The 25948-nt window shown below is 32.4% G+C and overlaps 1 protein-coding gene across 2 annotated transcripts in view; it reads right to left on the reverse strand.

The window, feature by feature from the left end:
- The window catches only part of LOC108905132 (tissue inhibitor of metalloproteinase), a 95361-nt gene that overhangs the window by 20877 nt on the left and 48536 nt on the right, over positions 1-25948 (reverse strand). For both annotated transcript variants that reach the window (XM_018707906.1, XM_018707905.1), the window contains one exon: positions 12962-13082. In XM_018707906.1, the coding sequence (XP_018563422.1) occupies positions 12962-13079 (118 nt within the window). In that variant the 5' untranslated portion in view covers positions 13080-13082. The remainder of the gene's footprint in view (positions 1-12961; positions 13083-25948) is intronic.

A 25948-nucleotide genomic window follows, 5' to 3' on the forward strand; every position in this document is an offset into this window, starting at 1 on the left:
AAATAAAAAAAAATTACTGTGGCCGGCCTAATAAACCAATTTCAATTTTTCAAAAAACCATTTGAAAGGTTGAGCGGTCTTTTCTACGTAAAAAAAAATTCAAGTATCTAGATGCTTTATTTGAGGCTGAGAATTTTTTTTTTCAAAATTTTTTTCAAAAAATTATTTTGCGAAAACTATGGAACTGATATTAATGAAATTTGGTGTGTTATTTTATTATACTCTACAGTTTTTTTTTACCAAAATTAGAATGCATTCGGAGCAATTAAAATATTTTAAAAAATTATCCAAAAGAGTTGATTATTTTGCTTTTTTTTCATCAATTATTGCTATTTTGCAACATCGGTAATAAATTTAAACATTTTTAACTTACAGTGTATTGTGCCAGATTCAATTCTAAACCTTTTTTCCTCTCCAATATTCTTTAAAAATGCATATGTTCCAAGATATAAGCAGAAAAAGGTAAAATGGGCATTTTTTAAAATATTTTAACCATTTTTGCAATTTTGAAAATGTTCCGGACCTCGCCCAGATCTAGGGATCTACACTTTTATTATGTGAGTTGTACTGAAGGCATTTCACCAAAAATTAGCTTGCCCCTCTTACATCCAAGAAGTGTGATATTTCGACAGATCCGCCCTGGTCTATTAGTAATTGTTATAAAAGACTCATTTTCCAGATTGATTTTGCCCTCTATTTTGCCTTATTACTTATAGCTTCAGACAGTTTACAATAAAACTAAATTATTTAATTTATAGAAAATTCTGTTTGTAAGGTTCCCAAAAGATATTTCCCACTTTCCCCTACTAATTTGAAATAGACCTAGTTTCCGCTTATGAAACCTCGCAAGCGAAATATTTGGCACGGTTTTCATCAATTAAATTTTTACGCGTCTAATATCGGGCTACGTGAAGTTATGCGAGATATTTCATATTATGTTTGTATACTGTTGTCTAATGAAAAATTGACTTCAGTTATAACTTTGTTGTTTTCGTTCAATTAATAGCGGGTTGAACCAGCCCAATTATTGAAACATTAAACCAACAGAGCAATGTTTTCACATTTAAACTTAAAATTAGTGGAAGTCAATAATATTCTGTAAACTTGCAAAAGAAAATTTAAAACATGAGCAGGTGTTTAGGTTGTTATTCTTGCAATCTTCCCTTTATTCTGACAAAAATTATTACTGTATTTCTAAACACCACTTTGTAACAAAAGTGTTTTAGTTTTGATTTGTCTATGCTGCTGACCTCCAGTCTATGAAACCTTGTCTAAACTAACTTTATTGCTAATAAGGATGGTACAGCAACAATTGCCAATATCGTCTTCGTAGCGCTTATAATTTTTTATCTGTATACATTTTATTGCTGTAAGTCGCTCGCTTGTGACCGATATACGTTTAACCTCGAACGCATTACTGTAAATCGTTTCGTTTTAATGAATTGTTGGATGCTGAACAATACTGGTAGTAAAATATTATTTATAAGTTTTACGATTTATTCTATGTCCTACATTGTTTCAGTTATAGTAATGGGTGTTTTTGGAGGATTAAGAAGAGATGAGTTCGTAAAGCTCTCGACAGATGATATAGATGACAAAGGAATCGTTGTTGTAGTAAAAATTAACGATACAAAAACTGAAGTCTCAAAATCTTTTACTATTGTGGAAGAAAATGATACGCACGCTCTGCAATTGTATCGACAGTAGTATATATCTTTGCTACCAAAAGAAATTAACGAACAGCGTCTTTTTCTGACTTATCGGAATGATCGATGTACTGCGTAACTGTAGGCAAAAATACCTTCGGTAGCGTACCATCCAGAATTGCAACATATCTCGGCTACGCAGATGCTAAAGTGTACAGAGGTCATTGGTTGCGTCGTACATCGACAATTCTTCTCGTAGATGCAGGTGTAGATATAATAACATTGAAAAGACATGGAAAATGGAAGAATGATACTATAACATCAGGATATGTAGAAGATAACGTCCTAGAACAAAATATCTCGTTTAATAGCAGGGGTCGAAAGATCTAGGATAACAATTTTTCTGAATTTATTGCGAGGGACAATGAACAACATTTATTCGATGACAAAAAAAATTTAGGGAATTTTTTTGGTGTTACTGTTAAAGGTTCCTTCTCAAATTGTACTTTCGTTTTTAAAGACGGGTGTAAATGATTTTTGTTATTAATATAATATTAATACATTTTGTATAGTTGTTACGATATCAATTGGAACCTGTGAAACTTAAAGCACAGGACCGTCTGCACTTCTCTTGAAATTTCTTCATATGCTTTAGCCGTGATGTGTCTCCTAATTTATACTCGAATAACCATTGGGCGAGCCCGGTATTGGTAACCAGTCCGCCTGATGTAGAACGGACGGCGGCGCGCTGGTCGTCAAAGCAAACCTGTATTGGTCCACTAGGTCGTAAATAATTTTTTGCATGGTATTCTATAATTAGTTTGGTGTCAAACACGGTGCACTTGGCTTTGTCAGTGCCGTAGAGAGCAGTGCTTGGCGTGGTATATTTATTGTTGGTATAATACGTATTATTAATTATTAGTTAATATTAATATTTGTTCATATCGTAACCAGTAATGGGTAATAGTTATTAAAATAAATATCATATGTAATTATCTAGTAATTTAGCATGGCTTTCTGAAGACCCTTTGAAACGGAAGATAACGAAATAACCCGGGAAAATCCCCAAATAGTCGAGCCGGTTTTTGTCCAAAGCGTCGAAACAAACTCAGAGTTTAAAAACAAAGATTTACACGTACCAAGTCAACGTATTATTTTAAATATATATGAATTATATGTTTGAAAATAGAAAATAGTGAACAATGTGATAAAGAAATTAGGAAACGGATTAGCAAATTAACGAAGATATCGCGCAATTAAAGAAGGAGACGTTATTAATCACGGTACAAAGAAGAAACGGAAAAATAAAATTTTAAAGAATATTGACGATTTTACCAGAGATGTACTATTTATATGTATAAAGAAAATAAAGTTCCTACCCTAAACATGATTCGAGATAAATTAAGCGATTATCCTGATTATAATTATAAATTTTTAGATACTTTACGACATGTTTTATTACAATGCGGTTTTAAACATTAAAAAACTTGACAATCGTATGGTAATTATGGAATCACGATGTATAGTTGCACTTCGAGAAAATTATTTACAAAAAATTCGAGAATATCGTCAACTAAATAGGAATATAGCTCGGAATATAGTATATCTAAACGAGACAGGACAAAATTTTTCTGGACGCCTATGGATTCCGTGGAGTTTACGAGTTAAATGTTTTTATGCGGTTCCAACTGATATCGTAACGACTGTACTTTCATTTGTCTGCTTCATTTAAACAAGGCACATTTACTATTCTACTCTTGCAGAAAAGAAGGGTACTAATTAGTAATATTTAGGTCCGTTTATTTCGCCCTAGAGTGATATGACGTTGTTTTTCCCTATTCCGTTTCCTAGTAGTAAATAAGCTATATCGCCTAAGTGAAAAATAAATATCACTTCGGACGTAGGTATGAGTATATTTCCTGCTCTTTTTTAATCCGGTGTAAAAAATAAAGGTTCCTATTTTAAAAAAAAACTCTTACCGACAAATGAATACTTACCATGAAAATGAATCTCAAGGTCAAAGCTAGTTGCACACATAGGTAACCCCCATTTCCTGAACAACTTTTGTCTGAACCATTTTTCCGTATCTCGCTTAGGTACGGAATTTGAGTGCATAAAATGGCCCACCCTGTATATTTATATATTTTTATTTTTCATTTTTGTTGCATATTAACTACTGTATGCAACTTAAGTTAATTTTTTCACCTTACACCTTCAAAAAACCTCGCACGCTTACCACTTTTTACGATCTCCAGTTACGCTGCTGGAACCAATTTATTTTTATCTTAAGCACTGCCCTTATTAAACATACAAACGGCAAATAATATTTAACAGAGTATAAAGATGAGGAGTTTATGGCCAAAACTAAGTGCACATAAATCATATTTTAGCACGCATACAGCCGTATGGATTTTGAAACTGCCATGAATATTTTATTTAAGTAGTGTTCTGCGTCATAAACTTTTTTTTGGACCCTGCGCCATATTAAGAAGCACTTTATAACCTCACATTTTTCAGTTCCGATACTGCCTATGATATTTTGCCGCTACCACTTCGGGAACGTTACGTTTTGCAAATTAAAAATAAACACGATCAATAACGCATTATTTCAATAATTATTGTAAAAAGAGAAAAATTTTTAATGAGTGCCAAAGAAAAACTGAATTTATCCAGCATGTTCTTAATATTGTTATAATTTTTAGAATAGAATAGAATACATATCATATAAAAAAACATATGTGAAGTGTGAAGTCCTATTTAAAAGTAGTTCGGTGATGGACTGAGATAAATTTTAAAGCCACTCGCCAACTGTGTCTTAGTAGGATGTGATGCAAATGTATAACAATTGCAACTTTTACTACTCAAGAGTATTGTGACAATAATCACATATATTTGGAGAAGAATGTATTTTCTTGCATCTGGGTAGTTGGGTTCATATAATAAATTTCTGTACATGTATCAATACAATTTTTTGACGTTTCTAAAAATATTTACACACATTTTTTCTCAAATGTATATCATGTATTGTGTAGCCTAGACAGGAACCTCTGTTAACTTGTACAAAAACGACAGCTCCATTATTTACATTTCAACACTTCCCATTCTTACGAAGCGAAGTGGGTGGGATACTCTTTGATCTGGTTAATTTAGCGTAGACTAGACACCTGCCAATTGACTTCCTAACAAATGATTTAACACGGACATCCAACACTGCTATTAATGTGTGAGGTAAATTTGTTTTTTTTTAGAAAGAAGTATTGAAATTTATGAGACAAATGCACCTAAATGAAATTGTTTGAATACAATTTAGATAATATATGCATAATATTATTTTTACCCATGTTTTCGTTTGCAGTAAATTATTTTTACCTATGTTCCGATCGAGGAAATATTAAATCAAGGCTGGCTAAGATCAACAACCTGACTAAAATCATTTTGTTAGCAACGCGTCGAGAAACGAAAATAAAAGTAGTGAAAAAATCAAGAAGTATTTCATTTTCAATTTTTAGTAGGTCACATGCTTATATTTTGTACTACTGTAGTAATGAACGTACTTAAACCAACTATTTTTCACGTCAAGTAAATGCCAAGAATGAATGCAACCTCATTTTTAATACTTAAAATTCGTCTAAATTTGAGACTGACACAAATATTTTTAAGCTTGTTTGGCAGCAGAGCCGTTTTAAACTGTCTTTAGTGTTAGATATGCCCAATTTGTTTCCACTTAATTCACTGAAATAGTAATAACAATTTTCACATTTTGTATCACATAAAAACTGAAGGAGGAGTCATATTTTCTCCATTTATCATAACTGGCTTCTTTGGAGTTAGTAACATGGGTGGTATAAAAAGCCTCACGAATAAATTTGCATGATTATAAAAAATTATAGATAATTACTGATTTACCGCCCATATCCATGTGTGAATACATCCATATTGATGAACCTTAAAAAAATAAAGCCTCAATCCCGCTTCAGGGATATACAGGGGAAATTATATGTATTTCGAAGTTAAATATCTTTATATGAATGAGTACATTTTTTGTTCTAGTCTAGAAGAATAGAGAATTTTTCATACAACTGTTACTAATATAATAATAATAATAATATCTCTACTCCTCATTCTAATTACGAGAATTAGCCCATAAGTCGGAGACTTGTGCGGTAGAGGAGGCGGCATATTATTATTAGGCAGGCCGCTGTTGGTAGGCCCTAACCACCATTCAATGCATCAATGAGGGAAACCTGGAAAACCTCATTAATTAGGAGGGTGGTCAAATGCCAACCGGTGTCAATCTCTCACATTGACCCAAGCCAACATTCTTCCACCCTACCATACCTGCACAGAAGGTGCCAATCCTCCGTACAAGCATAGCTAATCTACGGTCTACCGGCCGCGGGAATCGAACCCGGGCAGAAATTTGCACACGATTAAAGGACTGACGCCTTAAACCGTGCGGCTATCCACCGATTACTTATTAATTTAATTGGATAACTTTATAATATGTCTACCTGGCACGGAATAGCACTTACATTTAAAATATGACATAATTTGTAGGTTATATCTCATTAATAAGTTTACTTTTAAAGTAAAGCCACCAGTTTTGATAATTTTTTTATTTTAATATTGTCTTTAACTTAGAAGTACATAATTTACTTATTATCTACTTTACCATAATGTTACAGGTTTCACATTCACAATCTTGTATTCAAAATAAACTAATACAGCACTTTTTGAACATTAAAAGTTGTTTCACTTTGTCTTGCGGATTTTTAAAGGATAAGTTGCACTTCTAGCAGAATAAAAAGTAGCTATCTAAACCGATCTTAAAACCATTTACTATTTTTTGAATTAGAATCCGCTACAGTGCATTGCAGTTAGATTTAATCTTCAGTATTAAAGTGAAAGATCGAGGTGTTACATGAAATAACTTTCTTGACACACGCCATGGCAAAGAACTTAATATATGTATATAAGATTCACTCTGTATACGGGACCCTTATAAACAAACATAAATGACAGTATGAAATATTTATATTAACTTCAATATTTGCTTCACAAACCAATAGATTTCTTTGATGGTATCTTGAAATATTCCATTTTTTTATCGATAAAATCTTTTGCCATTAATTCTCATTAAGGAATAAACAAACACATGTGGGAGGTAGAACGTCAACAGGATGATATAAGCAAACTTCCAAAGGCACCTTGAATACGGCCCTATTTTATTAAGCCGCCTTGATCAGAGCGATTATATCGACAGATAGCGTCTTTCTTATAAGACACGTAGCAGTTGGATTTTTTTTTCGGGCACGAATATGTTAATAATGTGTTTGTTTACATTTGGTAGAGGCAGGTAAACTTCTTAATTTATCTTCAATGCGTCTTATTTTATTTATTACAGTTTATAAGGAGTCAAGATAAAAAAAACTCGAGTTTTGAAATGTATGTACACGAATTAAGTTGATTTAAAGAGATATATTTGTGCTGCCGCTCTGTATAATGTTTGTTTCCGACGACTTTTTAGCTCGGAAATTGCCTCGTTGCTGATCTAGATGGGACAAGTGAGGAGAACTCGGTAAAATGACATAGGAACTCAATAAAGTAACTTTGCCGAACTCTCACATCAAAACTTGCCTTAAAACAAAGGTGGTATGTTCATAGTTGTTTGTCAACAAAAGTTTTTGACGTTTTGACATAGTCTCTAGTCGTTTAAAGATGAATAGAGATGGAAGTGAAGAAGAAAACAACAAAAAGCATAAATGAATTTTTCGTATAGCAAATGAAGATGTTGAGTTAGCTTATTTAGCTTTAACACACTTAAGACATTCAATGCTCAAAAGAATGTTAATACCAAAGAAGAATATTGATATTTTTTAAATGAATGCCTTTTTAGAGAAATATACTATATTTTACATAATTAAATATAACGTTTAATCGTTTCATTTCAATTACAACCATATCTTTATCAAAAATGGTACAACTGGAAAATTTGGCTTTAGAATATAATGGTTTGAATCATATATACCTGACCACCTAATGACTAACTTTACGTTCTTATATTTTCGAACATTTTCCATGGTTTTTCCAAAAACAGCATTAATTTTCTTCATTCTGTATTTAAGTTAATATATATTTTCATTCAATAACTGTCAAAATTTTTAAATTCTATACATTTTTTCAACTGTTAATCCTAAAGCTGTAGCTTGTTTTATTGCGGTAATGAATATCTTTCTTTATCAGAGTGGCCAATAATTTTGGAATTTTTTATTTTGATGTTGGAGATAAAAGTGGTAAATCCTTATATTTCTTATAAAGTTCTTAAGGGCCCCATATTCTTTAAATAGTGTTTTCCGCAAAGATAAATAATTTCAAACATTTAATGACTGAATAATCTAAAGTTTATCAAATAATAGGAATGTTATGTCATGCCACCTGAGTATTTTCAAAGACGCCGCAGTAAAACGAATAAACAGGTGCAAAAAACGATCAAACCATCAAGATTTTAGGTACTGAAATCTACGAAAATACTAACTTTTTTATATATAACTCCACATGTAAATATTCTTATAACATTTACTTGCTTAGTCCTACATATAAAATTGCTTACTTTTATTTATAAGTACGTGAAAATAATTCTTAAAATGTGGGGTTAGGATAACAGCAAACGCATGTTTTACAAACGCTTTTTTTTAGTTATTATTTTATTTGAGTAAATTTAAATGGTAACAATGAATAAACAAAACATCAAGGATTTTATTTTTGTGTTTACTTTTGTTCTACACGTTTTACTTTTAAAGATTTCAGTACCTAAAAACGCCAGAAATTTCGCTATTTCTCGGCCAGGAATATGGCCACCTTAATAATCAGTTTTTTTATTTTCAAAGTATGTAAAAAACATTAATTTTGGATTTTCTGAGAAATATGAAGGTCAGAGGTAAATTTTGCCAATGGCATCGTATTCAGCGACTCAAAAATACTACGAAAATGATATATTTGGATTCGATTGAGGAAAAAAACAGATTCGACCCATATTTGGACTAGTTTTCACCCAAAATTTTCACTTTTTTTCGAAACTGGTAGTAAGGTCATGAATTTTGACTACACGATCCTCTTCAAGGCATCCAATTCCTTCGGGAATGATATGTGGCTTTCTTGGGTTTGGATTTTTGTTTTTTTTGTACGGCTGTGTAATTCGTGGTGGTTGAATTCAAAACTTTGAGAATCTTAAAATGTTTAAGCTCGAGATTATTACTTTGGTACCTCTTAACAGAAAAGTTGTAATGAATATCTACGACACAAGGCTTATTTTTCAATAATTGAATCCCTTACGCAATCAGCTAAGCATACAATTTATGTCAACGATAAATAACGACGGCTAAAAATAATGGGAATTGTGGAATAAATTCTATTATTCCTGAAAATTTATTCAAGAAATGATTGGCTCCGACCTTTTAAGTTCCCATTCGCAGCGAAATTGTGAATTACATGACATAAATATGCTACTGTAGACGCTTTATGTTGTCAATTATAAAATAGTAATGACAAAATTGTAAATTTAAATCGATTTTATTATAATCTGTCTGTTAGGTAATAAATATACGTCCATTGCGACTCGACATAAATTGTGAAGTTATTAGCACAAGATATACGACGGCTAGCGAGTTGTAAAAGTGATTTCAATTTAAAATAAAATTGAAAGCGCCTCACCTGAGATTGACCTTTTATGACCTTCGTTCTCCGGACGTAAATCGACTATATGAATCTTACATTTAAAAAAATTGTGAGTGACGGAGTTGTCAGTGACGTTTATTCGGATTACCAGACCATTACAGAATTAATACGACGTGTTATTCCCTCTCACTCCAGTAAGCCTCAATATGATCGCACTTTTGTGTTGAGTAAAGTCGTTGTTTAATATTTTTTTCTACCTTTTTTTTGTCATATATGTAATTAGATGTAATAAGGGATATTGTTAGAAAAGTATTTGTAAACGCCTTGTATTTTAATTAATGTAGGTAAGTACAAAATTAGAAGTTGGCTTAGAAAAGCCACATTGCTACAAAGTTCTCTGCTTTTTCCTTTCATCAACAAAAACTTTACATTTGAAAAACATCCTATTCATCAGACATTGTCTTTGTAGATCTACTGCTCTAATGTCCTAAGGAAGTGTTGAAAGAAAGACATCGATTAGCCAAAGAAATAATCTGAGCGAAGGTCTAATGATTTTGTTCTATCCCAGACAAAGTTAAGGTTCCAGGATTGCAAAGAAAACTTATTTTTGTGTGTGAAATGGGTGAAATAAGCCATTATAAGCGAGATATTCGATGTGGAAAATTCTAATGTGCTTATATGCATTGCACTTTTGCGTGCGACACGCAGTAAGACTTATTAAAAAATTGAAAAACTAAAAATGAAATGTTTAAATAACACCGGCACACACAAAAAAAGTGGTATGTACGTTTGATTTGACCGAATAGGCTTCATGTATTTTGACGTTGAATCCCAATCTGCAGGCCGTTTAGCTCAAACACCCCCAAAATTTTGAGTAATTGGCAAAAATAATGAAAAATCGCCGTCAGGTAATCCTGTCAATCGAAAACCACGCAATCGATCGTTGCAAAATTTTTAGGGTAGAAATGACATATGTTTTACTATTTGTTCACAAAGTTTCATAAATATTTATAAATATTTACTTAGTTTGTAAATTGCTCCAAATATACACATGATTTTCTATTATTTTTCGTCCATTGTTAATGTTATAGAAAATCGTCAAATAAACAAAAACTTTTTTAAGCGACTTTTTTATTTAGGGCTCATTTTCAATGTTACAGGAAAAAATATGTCGATGAGCGGGTCATTCTTCGTTCTTTTTGTACGTTTGTTGTTCCTCTGAATTTAGAAATGGTTTTTTGGAATAAGCAAACTAGGATTCTTATTCTACATAATATTTGGGATTTTTCTGTATAACAAAATAGTTGACTTCAAACAAAAACGCCTAAGCCTACTTTTATTGCTCTATCGCCTGGATTAATCAAAATACATAAGAATCCCACTTGATCAATTTCAGAACATTTTTTGTGCTCACTAACCTGACTATCGGCAGTTTTTCATTATCTTTGTCAATTACTCAAAATTTTTGAGGGTTTGACACTTTTATTTTCACAAAAAAAAAACTATTAATTACACCACTATTTTAGAGATACAGGGTAGCCCATCGAAAACGTACCGCAAGGCATTACAGGGTAGTAAAGAACTTTTCGACAAAATCCAAAAACAGGTCAAATTTGTTTCTAAGGGGGACAACTTTTGGCTCAAAAAGCATACCAAAATCTTCAACCCCCTAAGTGGGGGTGCTATCCCCTAAATTTTTTCAAATGGGAATGGGGGTCAAGTGGGGGGTCATTAGAAAGGGCTTTTAATTCTCTATACATCGATTCTTACTTTTTGAAAATCGATTCATTATTTTAGAAAATATGCAGCTTTGAAAATACGAACAATATTTTTGACGAGAAATGCGAAAATCGATTTAATTTTACTTCAAAACTTACGGTATTAGTCAAGTAAATGCTGAAAATGTTGTCCGCCAACTTGCATACAATGATACAGGTTGTCTTCAAACCGTTGTCGAACATTCTGGAGCACTTGCGGTGTTACTTCGCGACATACATTAATGATTCGTCCTCGCAGATCTTCCAAGGTATCAGGTGGAGTGCTGTAAACTTTGCTTTTAATGTGCCCCCAGAGAAAGAAATCTAAAGGATTTAAGTCGGGTGACCGAGGGGGCCACTCAATTGCACCTCTTCGTCCTATCCAGCGTCCTGGAAACGTCTCATTTAGGTAATTGCGCACATTGAGCGAGTAATGTGGAGGAGCTCCGTCTTGCTGGAAAATCAGTTCGTGTTCATTGTAAGCAGGGTCGTCCTCTATGATATTTGTTAGAGCTGGGTCGATGACATTTTGTAGTAAATCCAAGTACATATCGCCTGTCAAATTTCCAGGAAGGAAAAAAGGACCTACAATGGAATTTCCAAAAATACCTGCCCATACATTCAACTTCTGGGGGTGTTGGGAGTGTGTCTCATGGAAAATCCTTGGATTGGTATCAGCCCAGTAACGACAATTATGGCGATTCACTAAACCATTCAAGAAGAACGTACACTCGTCCGAAAAACACACATTAAAGAGGAAATTATCGTTTATCGCTCGTTCAGTCATTATTTCGCAAAATTGCAAACGACGATCAAAATCGTCTTCATTTAGCTCTTGCACTAGCCGAATCTTATAAGGATGGAATTTGTATTTTTTTAATATTCGTTGGACACTTGTACGACTCACTCCTGTCGCAGTAGCCAATTGCATTGTACTCAGCGTACTATCCATTGCCACTTGCCCCAATACCGCTATTTCCGTAGGTTCATTTAGTACCGGATTTTCAACCTGCCTCTTTTTGTTATGAACGGAGCCAGTTTCGCGAAATTTGGCCACCAATTCGCGAACAATTTTTCCAGACGCATGTTTCTCAGGATGCCGTTGGTTGAACAGTTCGGCGACCCGATTTCCGCATTCATTGTTTTTGAAAAAAAGCTCAATAATTTCTACTCTTTCTGGAATTGAGTACACCATAATTAATCAATTTAAAAGACTCGGCAGTATTGGTACTCTTCAACTACAAGTCACAAGACAGTTATCTAGCAACTTCTTGTGGCCTATCTAAATACGAAACAAAAAGCGGACAATTTTTTGCTCACCAAAATCAGGCTAAAGAATTCGCAAATCAGAAAAAAAACAGCGAATTCTTTTGAAGGAATTTACCAAGCTAATACCGTAAGTTTTGAAGTAAAATTAAATCGATTTTCGCATTTCTCGTCAAAAATATTGTTCGTATTTTCAAAGCTGCATATTTTCTAAAATAATGGATCGATTTTCAAAAAGTAAGAATCGATGTATAGAGAATTAAAAGCCCTTTCTAATGACCCCCCACTTGACCCCCATTCCCATTTAAAAAAATTTGGGGGATGGCACCCCCACTTAGGGGGTTGAAGATTTTGCTATGCTTTTTGCGCCAAAAGTTGTCCCCCTCAGAAGCAAACTTTACCTGTTTTTGGATTTTGCCGAAAAGTTCATTACTACCCTGTAATGCCTTGCGGTACGTTTTCGATGGGCTACCCTGTATGTGCATATTTAACATTAACCCTGTATATTATATGTAGCTTCTTCATCTGTTTATAGTTTTAAAAATTAGTAAAGTGTGAAACAGGTTGAACAAAACAATTGCGATAAAAATCAAAAGTGGACACATTTAAGGAACTTACCAAAGTTCGAGTTACAATAATGCTCCTGGGGATGGGTCGGCATGCAGGTACAAGCTTCTGTATAAACTAGAACGCCACACAGGAATACCAGCGTCAGTACGATCGCGTCTGCCTTCATAATCTGCAAAAGAAACAACAGTCAAGTCTTTGTTATGTCTACTATACAGTATCAATCGTCCATACATTCGTAAATACTAAATATCAGGTCACGAAAAAATAAAAAACAGTGATTTAAAGGTCCCTGAGACTGGGCGTTCGGGAAGTTTTATTATTTTTTATTTGGCCCGATTGTCATACATATTTTCGAGAATTTCAGGTAGCATATTATGTGCTACACCCCGTAGAAGCTTTTGCCTGGTCCCGTGCAGTAATAAACTCTTTGCGTTTTATTTTTCTACTGAGAGAGTGCCAGGACCAAACTTAAAAAGCGTATCCTTATAAGGAACCACATTAAAATAAAGTGGACGCGTCACTTAAAAATAAACCCGCATTTCTGACTGGGGTCATTTGTAAACCGAATTGATGTCGATCAATTACGATTTTATTTTTTTACAAATAAAATACAATGCACTATTAATTGTTTCTCCTGGCGTATTTGAAACAGATGAATCGATTTTTAACATAGGCGTACTGAGATTAAAAGTAAAGTAAAATAACGACTAAACAGTACCTGAGAAAAATAATTAATGATTATAATATGAGCTACGGAAAAATTAAAGTAATGTCATAGTTAACAATTATTATAAACATTGTTGAAGTTATTGCTAATAATTATAGTACCAAAAGTTGGCGATTTTACAAAAACAGATTATTGATTTTATGATTTAAATGGAATTTCAATATAAACTTCAACAATAAAATTAATCTATAGCATTTAAAATAAAAAATTAGCAAATCGAATACAATCCAACTAAAGTGACAGTTTTTTTTATAAAAATGTCTATGTAAGCCCGTTTTTTGATTTGATAACCGTTTTTAATTTCAGTTAATTCTTCTAAAAAAAAAAATATGTTTCGTTTTATTCGAAAAAATAAATGGTTTTATTTCCATCCGTCTGCCCGAACAATACTGAGACACCAGGTATATTTTAAAAATTCTATTGGCTGTCTTTTACCAATTCATAATTAAATATTGATGGAAATTTTAAGGCCTACTGACCATTAATTGTGCACGTGATAGCCACTCAATCTATATGGTTACTGTGATTATCTGTCGGTGTTAGAAGCTTGTAATTGTTAATTTAGCATATATCAACAATTTCATCAACTGCTATTGATCCCAATTAAATAACTAACTAAATAGTTCATGTAGATATATGTTGCAATGTACCACATGTGCAGAATTTATAAGATCTTTTAGGAAAAATGTTTTAATACCTTTGTAACAAGTTACAATACTGTACACCAAAATATGATATATTTAATATTAATGCAAATTATTGTTTGGAAACATTGTTAAATTAATTGTTTCAGATATCATATAAATTGTGTTCCACCTAAGAGGGATTCTTCTGTCTCTGCTACTGTAAAATTTATAAAAAAATGGGCGCTACATGACTTTGTTGTTTCAAATGGAACACCCTGTATATTGTTGCATTTTTGAATTCCTTGTTTAATATTAGGTAGAGTTTATTAAATGCACATGGTGTTTAAAACCGTTTTCGAGATATTCTGTTGTTTTTGGAAAAAATCACGATATCAGCTCTCTAAATGAGGCTAGATAAGATCTAAAGTATTTTAATAATATACATACACACACGTATCCATTTATAATGTATATACATTTTTTTTTATTTGATATAAATTTAATAAAAAACATTAAGAATAAATTCAATAAAATTAAAAAAAAAATAATTAAGTACATCATACTCACATATAATTTTTAGGGAATTTTTCTATAAGGGGTGGAGTTTTTTATGAGGGGTAGGTCTTCCATAAGAGTTTTTTGGGTGGCTGAAAAGTTGAAATATATCATAGATCGTTTGAAAACCAATAAAAAGTTTATAATTCAACGTATGCATAGGTACCATTAAAACATCTCAAGCTTTCAATATTTTATTTTATTATAAGGCATGGTTTTTAAAGGTTGCAACTTTGTAATGAACTTTGTAAGAAATGCAATACATTGTGAATGCACCAAAAGAATATTTTAAACTGTTAAAAACTTTTTTTCTATTTTTTTGGCCATGGAAGGTTAGTTTTTAAAGATTTTAAGGGTAGAAAAGTAATTAAATTTCATAAATTATATTAAAAAACATGAAAAGAACTTTCACCAACATATTTGAACATGAATTGAATCTTTAAAATATACGTAAATATGCGATTTTCCCATTTTTTCCGTACAAGGGTAGTTTTCACCCCCCAATAGAAAAAAGCACACATCTACACAATATAACTTTTGAAGTGGGGGGTCAGATGAGCTTGTATGCTTGTATTTTCAGGAAAATCCATGCTATCTGAAGAAATTGGGAGCTTTTACTTTCTTTTTTTTTACTTTTTTACTATTTTTTCAGACTTTAGAAAAGAAACTGATTTTTCTGGAAAACTGTTAGAGATAAGTATGGACAACCTTAATCAGTCGAAAGAGCATTCAATTTTGCATTCACTCATGATAATTAATATAGGCCATTCCATTTGAAAAAAAAAAAGTTTTTTAACTCGTAAGATTATTAAATGTAAGTCTCAGATCCAGACATCTTTTATTAATACCATTTTTTATAAATTTGAGTTACAGAGTTACAAAAGAATCCCTCTTAGGTGGAACACCCTGTCTATAGTATTTGTTTTATTTTTGTACTTATGTACGCTGTAAAAAGCGCTTTGCCTGTTGAGAATTCATAAATAAATAAATATGGTTTCCTTCATAACTAAATAAAAAATTAAAAAAAAGAAAACTACCACGTCGCATTTGCAGATTTTTTTAACAGATTAATAATAATTTTCACACGATTTGGCAGTGTCTCTGCATCTTGTTCGCGACATAAATGATAAATTGCTTCATTTGCATTCATACATCTGTCAAAATTATTAAAACTACAAAGACTGATACCATGCAACTTGTGATTGATCTGAAAATCGGAATTATACGGCATCACTTTGAAATTATAGTTGTCCCAAAGAAAATTTTATCGATTTTAACTTTGTATGGAATTTCATCTTTAAAAAAACATATAGGTACATGTTATAACTCTTCAGGAGCACATTCTTTGGATAAGTCTTAATAAACGAGAAATTCGAAACTACTGGTTTTCGAGGTACACAATTTAAAAAAACTACTTTTTCTAAATACTTCTGAATCTTGGGCCAGTGATTTAGCTAATTAGAAGCAAGTATTCGCTGAATTAGTGTAAAGATGTGGCGGAAATACTTGGAGGTACTATCATTGAATATACCAGAATTTCTAACTTAAATACAATATAAATATGTTAAAACTGTCAATTAAATAAATAAATTTTGCTTGTGCTCATGCAAATTTCCTCTGGACTTTTATCCTTGTGCAATGTGCAGTTAAATATAAAAAGGTTTTACCGCTGATATAACATCAGCATTTTTTTTAGGGTTCGCTACAGTTTATATTAACATATCACAGGTCAGCATTAAAGGTAAATGAAATACAGTGCTTCATATACGTATGGAAATGATTATTCGTGAATTTTTTTTAAATAAACAAGAACATTATTTGAATTATATACCTATGGAAATTGTTGTGTTTAGATTGCGAAATATCTCTTTCGTGTTTAACAATGTAGTGTTCAAGAATATAAAAAGGACTTCACACACAATATTTTTTCTAGAACAATTTCGAAAGATTGTTAAAATTGGAAATGAAAATGTAGATATTTACGATAAACTAATTGAGCGTTTGTAACAGAAATATTTATCGATTAGCGTGATCGCAAATATCATCTGTCTGTCAATACAAAAACTTCATACTCCATCAGTTCAACTTTTTTTTTACCTGTTTTACTTTAACTGAGACAATTTTGTCTCATCTTGCCGAGACAATAATCCGTAAAATTATGACAGTCAAATGAATTCCAATTCGTGAAAAAATGGTTTATACAATACAATTCAGAAAAGGTGGAAATAATTAGTTTGCTCTACAAGAATAATGGTTGTTATACGGCAGGCATATTTTGGCTTATTCTTTAAAAGTGATGATTTTATTGTCATATCCAAATCAAAATTTAAAAAGTCGTATGTCGTCATGAGCAGAATCGAAAAAGCTTTAAAATGAGGTGTCACTCATGATAGAGTACCATTTAAAGTTAAAGTATTTATAATTTTTACCTATCTATTGGAATCAATGCACTGTAACAGACTGTACAATTTAACTTGGCTATTCAAAGCTAAACGCCTATTAAACGGAATTTATAACTTGCCATGTATATACAAAAGCGTTTCATCTAATATTGTTAACGTAAATAAATCATTACAATTAAACAATCATCCAATTAGTAGCTATTCTCGGTATCGTGTGGGATAGTGTTGATAGGCGCCATAAAAAATGTTTACGGTTTCATCTATCATTGGCTATTATGTAAATTTAAATTAATGGTTCTGTTTGGTTTGTTGCGAAACTTAATATCCTAGAGAACACAGGTACGGATCCGATACCATGTAATTAATATTTTAAATGTGAATTAATTAATATTTCGTGTACGATGCGAAGCGGGACCACAATGGGGAACTAAATATTATTTACGGACGTTATCGACGTGAATTATAGCCAATCCATAAATTGCTTTTGGTTTGTAGTAAGCTCTGCATCAAACTGTGGTGTTAGTGTTTTACATTAATAATTAGGCACATTTCTTTATCATATTTATCAATCGATACAGTAAAAATAGAAGGGCTAATAATAGAAGGAAATACCTTTTAGCCATAAGTACAAACTGATTCACCCTAACAAAATATCTGCTTTCAAAGAAATGTTACATTGCTATCATAACAAAAATATTTTGGATATATTAATCTTCTAATCTTTTACATGACGTTCAAGTCAAATCCAGCATTTCTGTCGAGAAAAACCTAAAACTTCAATTGTGTTTTGTGTAGACTACACACTCGTTTTCAACACTAAGGTTTGTGTTTTATGTTGAAAAATGACTATGGCACTTATTAAATACAACACAGAATATTCCTACGTACGTAACAAAATAACAAATACATTTTCCGAAATAACGTCATTGTGGCTTGTTCTCTCCTCATATGTTTTTACACACGCTTGCATATTGTACTGTTTGTAGCAGAGGGGTGTCGTCAGACACCTAAACAAAACACTAACATTTTAATTTTCACCGTCTCGCCAAAAAAATGTATGAAGTAATGCAAGCAGGTCAAAACAGAAACATAAAAGTTGCTTAAATGTTTCCATTTTGTTGCCAAATAGTGGGATGAATGTTAAGTTTTCTTTTGTTTTGTGGGCTTGTTATTAGCTGGACATATACTGAGCAACGTTAGCGAAATTTAACCTAAAAAATTTACATACGTTTTCGATGAAAGGAAGACAGGTTTATTGTCAATTGGTATAAACTTGAATGGCAGTGTCAACAGAGTTTCTTTGCTTTGACTTTCTATCTTGCACATTTGCGAGTCTGTTTGTTTTATATAGAGTGTTAAGAAAAAACTGTAAAGTAATATTTTATTTGTTTTTTAATATTCGTTATTTAAAAAAACCGGTGGTTTTATATTCATAGTTCATTAAGGCTTTTTAATCTAATAAACATTCTGTTGAGTTATGACACCTAAAAAAAAATCTAAATTAAAAATATGTACATTTTTCAATTTAGAAATGGTTGACAAATTCTACTAAAACATCACTGAAACTAGTTGTCAAAAAAATAGAGGAATTAAATGAAAACAATAATTTAGTACAACTTTTTATTTTATTACAGCAAATGTACAAAGTGGCCCCCATTGCACAATGCCCAATTCGGTGTTCAAAGTTATTAGTTACATTTTGAAAAACATTTGGTGTTACGTTTCAAACTTCTTCTCTGATACCATTTTTCAATCCTTCGATAGTGTCTGGTCTGTTCACATATATTTTCCTATATAGTTAACCCCACAAAAAGAAGTCTGGTGGGTTTAAGTTAGGGGAGCGTGATGGCCATTCTTTTAAAATCTGATCTGGATAAAAAAAATATGAATTTTGTCATCCTTACGGGTGACACGAAAATTATTTATTCAAATACTGGAAATTGAATGTCAAAACAATTTCCCACCAAAATTATTAACCTACATATTTTCACAGTACGAAATTAAATGAGTAAACACCATCCGTTACAACTTGTTGACAATTAAAATCGTAAATTCAAAAATTAATTCGATTCGGCTAACATTTGTTTAGTTAAATCATGAAAGGTTTAGCCAAACCGAACCAGTTTGCATGCGATCAAACCAATCCTTCATCACATCAGCCTTGGAAAACAAATGTAATAATCTGATGCTCTATTATTAATTGCGCCTGCAGCCAGCCCACTAGCATGCTTAAATTGCATTTTGTGTTTAAAATCGTGGCAAATTCACACGTGAATGTAAATTGAGCCAACGTATAGGGCTTGAAACTGGGCACAAAGGAAACAAAACCATCGAGAGAAGGTGTTTAGTAAAATATTTTTTTTAACACACTACTCCAGCGATGATACACAAATTAATATATTTCAGCATACCGTATCCCCAATACCAATATCATTTTAAAAAGCTGCCACTATGTCCTATTACACCAGGAAAATTAGTGAAAATAAAAGAGAAACTCGAAAAAATTTCAATCCGCGATATTATTGTAAAATTGTCTAAAGGAACATAATACAAGACATCTCTCATCTCGCGAGTCAAAAAATTTTATTAGCTAACTTTTCAATTTAAACAAATAAGTGAGGAAAACAGTTTTTTCACTTTGCAGGGAAAACCATCAATTTTAGCGAAAAGTGACTCTCAGACAGCTTGTAGGGAGTAAAATTATCTACAAACTTGTTAAATTAAAATTGGTTAATAAACAAAAATGTTTATATAGTTTAAACCTATTATCAGTTCAATATTAAAAAATATTATTTAAAAATTACTCCAATCACGTGACCAAGTTATGTTCTCCCCTGACAGTCGTATCTTTGCCATCATGGTGTGCAAGTGCGAGTAGTGAATTGTGTAGTTCAGTAGGCTAGTATGGACTATATCAAAAGGTAGTGTTTCTTGTTGTTCTTAGATCATATTCATAATATAACATGTGCATACAGTTACAGAGTGCTGGTTCCGCTTGCTCCTAATTAAAATGGATGCAGAAACTGTGGAAGCTAGGGTCAAACAAGTAATAATCGTCAAAAAGTCAGTTTTAGATAACGACATAGTGTTGCTGTTGTAGTTTCATAAAAATAAAACCCAATTTAAAAATCCGAAAATTATTTTTAATCATTAAACTGTCAACAACTATGACACGTAGATTTGAACGATATATTTAAGTCTTAAAATTAATTTTTAGCTAAAATGAAATGTTCGTATAAAAGTATCGTATATACTAGTATGTGCTTTTAGTTGGTCTCAACACTATGTACTTTTTCAAATTTAATTATAAACTTATAGTTAGATAAGTTATCTAATTATCAGTTTAATTAAATTTGAGAATGTACATAATTTTGAGACTAATCAAGAAAGAAATACGTCCAATATTAGTGTAAAAAACAATTCACTTTTTATAAACCATTGATTTATTAATATTAAAATAACCTATTTTCACTGAAAAACTGTTAGTTCACATTAAGCTAAGATATATTTCNACAATAATCTCGCGGAGAGGACTTTTTTCGAGTAAAAATTTAATTTGCTTGGCCTACACCTACTTATCTGTATTTTATATTTCACGATTTTCTGGCAGAATTAACAAGCAATCTAGCGCCCCTCGAATCAGCAGATATTTGGCAACACTGTGGGAAATTATTCACTTCGTGACCAGCAACTGGTGCGGAAATATTTGTCTTGAAATGTGGACGATGAAAAATTACAATCGAAATATTATATTAATTGAAAAAAAAACCATACCTCATCAGGGATCAAGCCCCGAACCTTTAGATTAGTACGACAACGCTTAACACTTTAAGCCACAAAACCACGTTTATTTAGTTTCGATAACCTGGCTTATATACTTAACGTTGTGACTCTTGTGATATAAACAATAATTATAATGAACATATTGGCAGACTGCTGCATACCAGTAATAATATTATCGGCATATTTTGAAGAATTATCAAAAATAAAAAATAAATTGTTGCATATTTAAAAAAGAACTATTTATTTATCTGTCAGTTTAGAGAAAGTATAGTGCTGTAAAGTAATTTCCATGGTAATGTTTTATACATTCGTGAAAAAACTGTTTTCCTCACTTATTTGTTTAAATAGAAAAGTTAGCTAATAAAATTTGTTGACTCACGAGATGAGAGATGCCTTGTATTATGTTCCTTTAGATAATTTTACAATAATCTCGCGGATACGACTTTTTTCAAGTAAAAATTTTATTTGCTTGGCCTATATCACAACGGAGAAATTTCGCGTACGGATTAAAATTCCGAATTAATTTCAGGGCCGTTCGCTCCAATTTTATTCACTCGCATTGTTTGTAAATATAACGCAAATTCACGTTGAAATAAACTGATTCCTAATTTGCATTCACACAAATTTTAAATAATACAAATGGCACTTGTCACAACCACGGAAATACTCCGGGAATAACTAGAAAATTAATCGTCATAAATTGGACTTGATAAATATGGTAAATTTACAAATGTTGCGTAGCCCAGCTAATAGCTCTGAGCGTTACAAATTCAAACAAATTAGCTCCATCAACGTATTTAGCAGCTAGGATTACGGTTTTGGTGTCGGCAGTCGATCTTAGATCATTGACGAAAAAAATATTGTGCAAAAATTTACACAGACAGCAGTGTTGACTATAACTTATGTAGAAAATAGGATTAACTACAATTTATGTCAACGTAAATTGTGATTGAAATTTGATATTAGTCTGGAAAAACTAACCTGTGTTTATAAGATATTTCGAGATTCCAGAAATTTGTAAAATTAAATCCTAAACTTTTTGGTGTCTTGGCCAATGTTTACAAATACTGGCATTGCACGTGGACAAAATAAATGGTAAAATATACCCAACTGTATTGACGAATGATTCATAAAGTTGGCGCCAAACTTCAATTCACTACAAAATATAACACGGATACTAGCGGAAAATAACAATATGTAGGTAATAAAAATGAAATGAACATCACACTGTAGCCTTTTAATCTTGATTTTTTTTATAACTTTAAGCACAAGCGTGTATGATTTTAATCCAATAATAGGGCCGATTAACATATCACTACCCTGACATATGAATTAAACGAACAAAAAAAATCAGCGAGTTTACTGCTAGCATTTACTATCAAATTAAGTCCGTCCTTCGTATATTAATAGGCTTACAACATAATTGTGCTTCTCACTCCTACAGACGTAAAACGCCATAATTAAAAAACTATAAACGCACGTTCTAGGGCACCCATAATGTCGATCACTGTTTAGAAAAATACAATAAGCGATAAATCATGGATTTACATAAAAACTCAATAAGCTGGTAAGATTATCATAATAAAATGTTACGACGAAAATGACATTATAATGGGCGTTAATAATAATAAATTTGTACTCGACATCTCACTTTAATGTTTGGTTAACCTTAACCATATACAGAGAAACCTGAAGCATTGACAAAGAAATTAACACTAGATATATATTTCATATTCATTGGATAATATTCTTCCATATAACGAGCGTTCAAATAAAAACGTGGTCAAGTTGGTTCTGAAAATTTGGACGTAGGGCGTAGCGTATAGCAAATGAACTTAAACGTCATCTGTCAAAGCGCTATATCGCCGCTATCAATTTGAATATTTTCGTTTTAAAAAGCGTTTAAAATGGTGTTTTCTCAAGAACAAAAAGTGTTTATCATAGAGTCCTACTTTAGAAATGGACGCAAGATTGATGGAATATGGAAGTATTCTATTGAGGAATGTTTCATAGAATTTCAAAATCAATTTCCCGGCGTTGTTGAGTACAAAATTTTTCAAAGTGCAGTTCAGCGTTGTGTTAATGTTTTTCGTGAAACGGGCAGTGTAACAAGAAAAGAAGGAAGCGGCCGACCTAAAAAGCGGACTGAAGAATTAAAAGAAAATGTCCAACAAATAATGGAAAATGCGCCAAGAACTTCTGTACGTGTTTTATCACAAATGGTGGGAGTATCAGTCGGTACCTGCCACACAGTGTTAAAAAAAGATTTGCGTTTGTTCTCCTATCGTTTAACTTGTCAGCAAGAACTTCATGAAGTTGATTTTCCGCGACGGGCTGTATTTTGTGAATGGTTTTTAAACAACTACGGTGAACTTCATAATATCACCTTTTTTTCTGATGAAGCCTGGTTTCATTTAAGTGGTTACGTAAACTCACAGAATATGAGAATGTGGTCTTCTGAAAAACCAGATAACTTTTTTGTCGAGGGCCCTCTACACGCTCAAAAAATTGGAGTTTGGTGTGCTCTCAATCGAAGGAGGATTTATGGACCTATTTTTTTTAATGGTACTCTTACTGCGCAAAGGTATAGAGAAGAAATTATCGCTCCTTTTGTTAACCAGCTGGAAGAAAACGAAATTACAAACTTTTACTTTCAACAAGATGGCGCAAGGGCACATACGGCAGGCGAGACGATGAATATGTTGAGGGAAGTTTTCCAAAATCGACTAATAAGTCTCAATGCTGAACATGAATTTCCACCGAGGTCATGTGATATTACGCCGTGTGATTTCTTTTTGTGGCCTTACCTTAAAAACACTATTTTTGAACTGCCTATTCCTGATTTAAACCATCTGCAGGCTCGACTTATAGACAAGATTCGTGAAATTAACAATACCCCGAGCATCTTAGAAAATGTCTTTAATTCTTTGAGGAACAGGTGTGAAAAGTGCTTGGAACAAGGAGGGGGACACTTTCAGCAGCTGCTTTAATTTATTGTTATAACAAGGAGGGGGACACTTTCCGCAGCTCCTTTAATTGTTTGTTATTGTTATCACGATTATTCTTTAAAATAAAGTTATATAGTCATTAACGTTATTGAAACTGACAGCTGCTATACAGCTCGTTGAGAAATGAGGTTAAGTTGGTCGCTATAAGCTACTCCCTGCGTCCAATGTGTCAGAGCCAACTTCGACCACGTTTTTATTTGAACGCTCGTCATGATACACAAACGAAAAAAGTGTCACCACCCCGTATTGCGCATAGTTTTTTGTCCCAGACACAACTAATCCACCTGATAAAAGAAATCTCAAGATTACGCAGGCGTTGTTAGGGCCTATTTCTATTCTGGTTGTTTGTAAACATCGGTTCTACAATTCTCACAAAACGTTAATGTCACCTGTGGGCTATATTTTAGCGGGTTAAGACTGACTTCCTCCTAGTGTTTAAAATTTATGGGTTTTAGTTAATGTTTGGTAATTGTCACATCGTGTCACGTTGTAAAATGAAAACCTAATAATTAATGTTCATACAACGTTGCACAAGTTTGGGTTAATTTGAAGAGGCAGGTGTCTAATGATATCAAAGAATGATTCTAAAAGTAGACTGGTGTAGCATACCAACTAAAAGTGTTTCGTATTTTATTTAAATTACATTATTATTATTAGCTCTACATAATAATTAAATTGAGAAGAGCACTGATCGACGGTAAGTAGAGTTCAATTGATCCATTTTAAAGGATTGATTAGGGATCGTTAAAAATGTTGGATAGTAATGTAAATTACTTTATACTTTATAAAAATATACTTGACGAAACTATGTTATTCCATAATACCAGTTTCACTTACTATAAACAAATTTCACTATTTATAACATTATCACATGTACGCGTGCCCTTGAAAACGATATTCCTAGAAATCTATTTTCTGTATGAATTTACCATATTTGTTGAAATCGATCGAGCCGATTAGTTAATCAACGGACACATCAACACAACATAAGAATTTTAATTGGGTACCACTCGTTATTATGGTTTGCGTTACGTCATCCCGTTGCACATTTGTGGAGATTTAAAAGCTACACTATAAAAAGTTGTCTATTTTGGGACTAAATATACGACCTGCTGGATTTATTTGAGAATTATACGGATTATGGTTGTATCACGTTGTTGGTGAACGCGAAACCGACTGTTTGGAAAATTGCGCCAAATCGGTCGTAAATAGGCGCTTTCGTGCAATTGTTTTTAAAACAAATTATTTACATTCCCCTGTCAAGGACGAACATCCTAATATAGGAATTACGTTATTCTGTGTGAAAATATTAGCCGTTACACAGCTAACTATCTAGTTTTTATAGATTAGAAACATTTAAATTGTGAAACAGTCAGAAAAGTTTGGATAACAACCTAGAATGTCTTTTGACTTTTACCAATTTTTGATCTGATTACTGACCAAGAAATTAGCCAAGTTGAACTTGAACTTTCAAGAAACTAGTTAAAAAATTATCTATCTATAAGTCTGTTTTGAAATGAAAGAGAGTAATAAAACCCCGAGATAAGAACCGGCCATGGGCGTGGTAATATTTCGTTTCAGGTAATTATCGGGTAACACTAATGCTAACAGGTAATGGGTGTACATTAGTATATTTTACTGGATACATCATAGAGCAGGAGCCAGTGTATTGTAACAGATCAATCCAGTCTTAGAGCTGAATATACGAAGACGTGCTAGTGCAGTAGAGTAAAATTCGACTTGTGTTTAGTGACTATTGTGCCAGTGGATATAATATTGTTTGGGTAAAATGTCGAGCTTATCAGATTACGTACCTGCTAAACGCGTGAAAAGATGTGCGCTGTCTCAGAATGAGAAGATTATTATATTAAATGTATTTAATGCATTGAAACACCAAAATCCTACCAACAGTGTTGACGACATCGTGGAAAAGT

Source organism: Anoplophora glabripennis, unplaced genomic scaffold (genome assembly GCF_000390285.2).
Source record: "Anoplophora glabripennis isolate ALB-LARVAE unplaced genomic scaffold, Agla_2.0 scaffold287, whole genome shotgun sequence".
NCBI lineage: Eukaryota > Metazoa > Arthropoda > Insecta > Coleoptera > Cerambycidae > Anoplophora > Anoplophora glabripennis.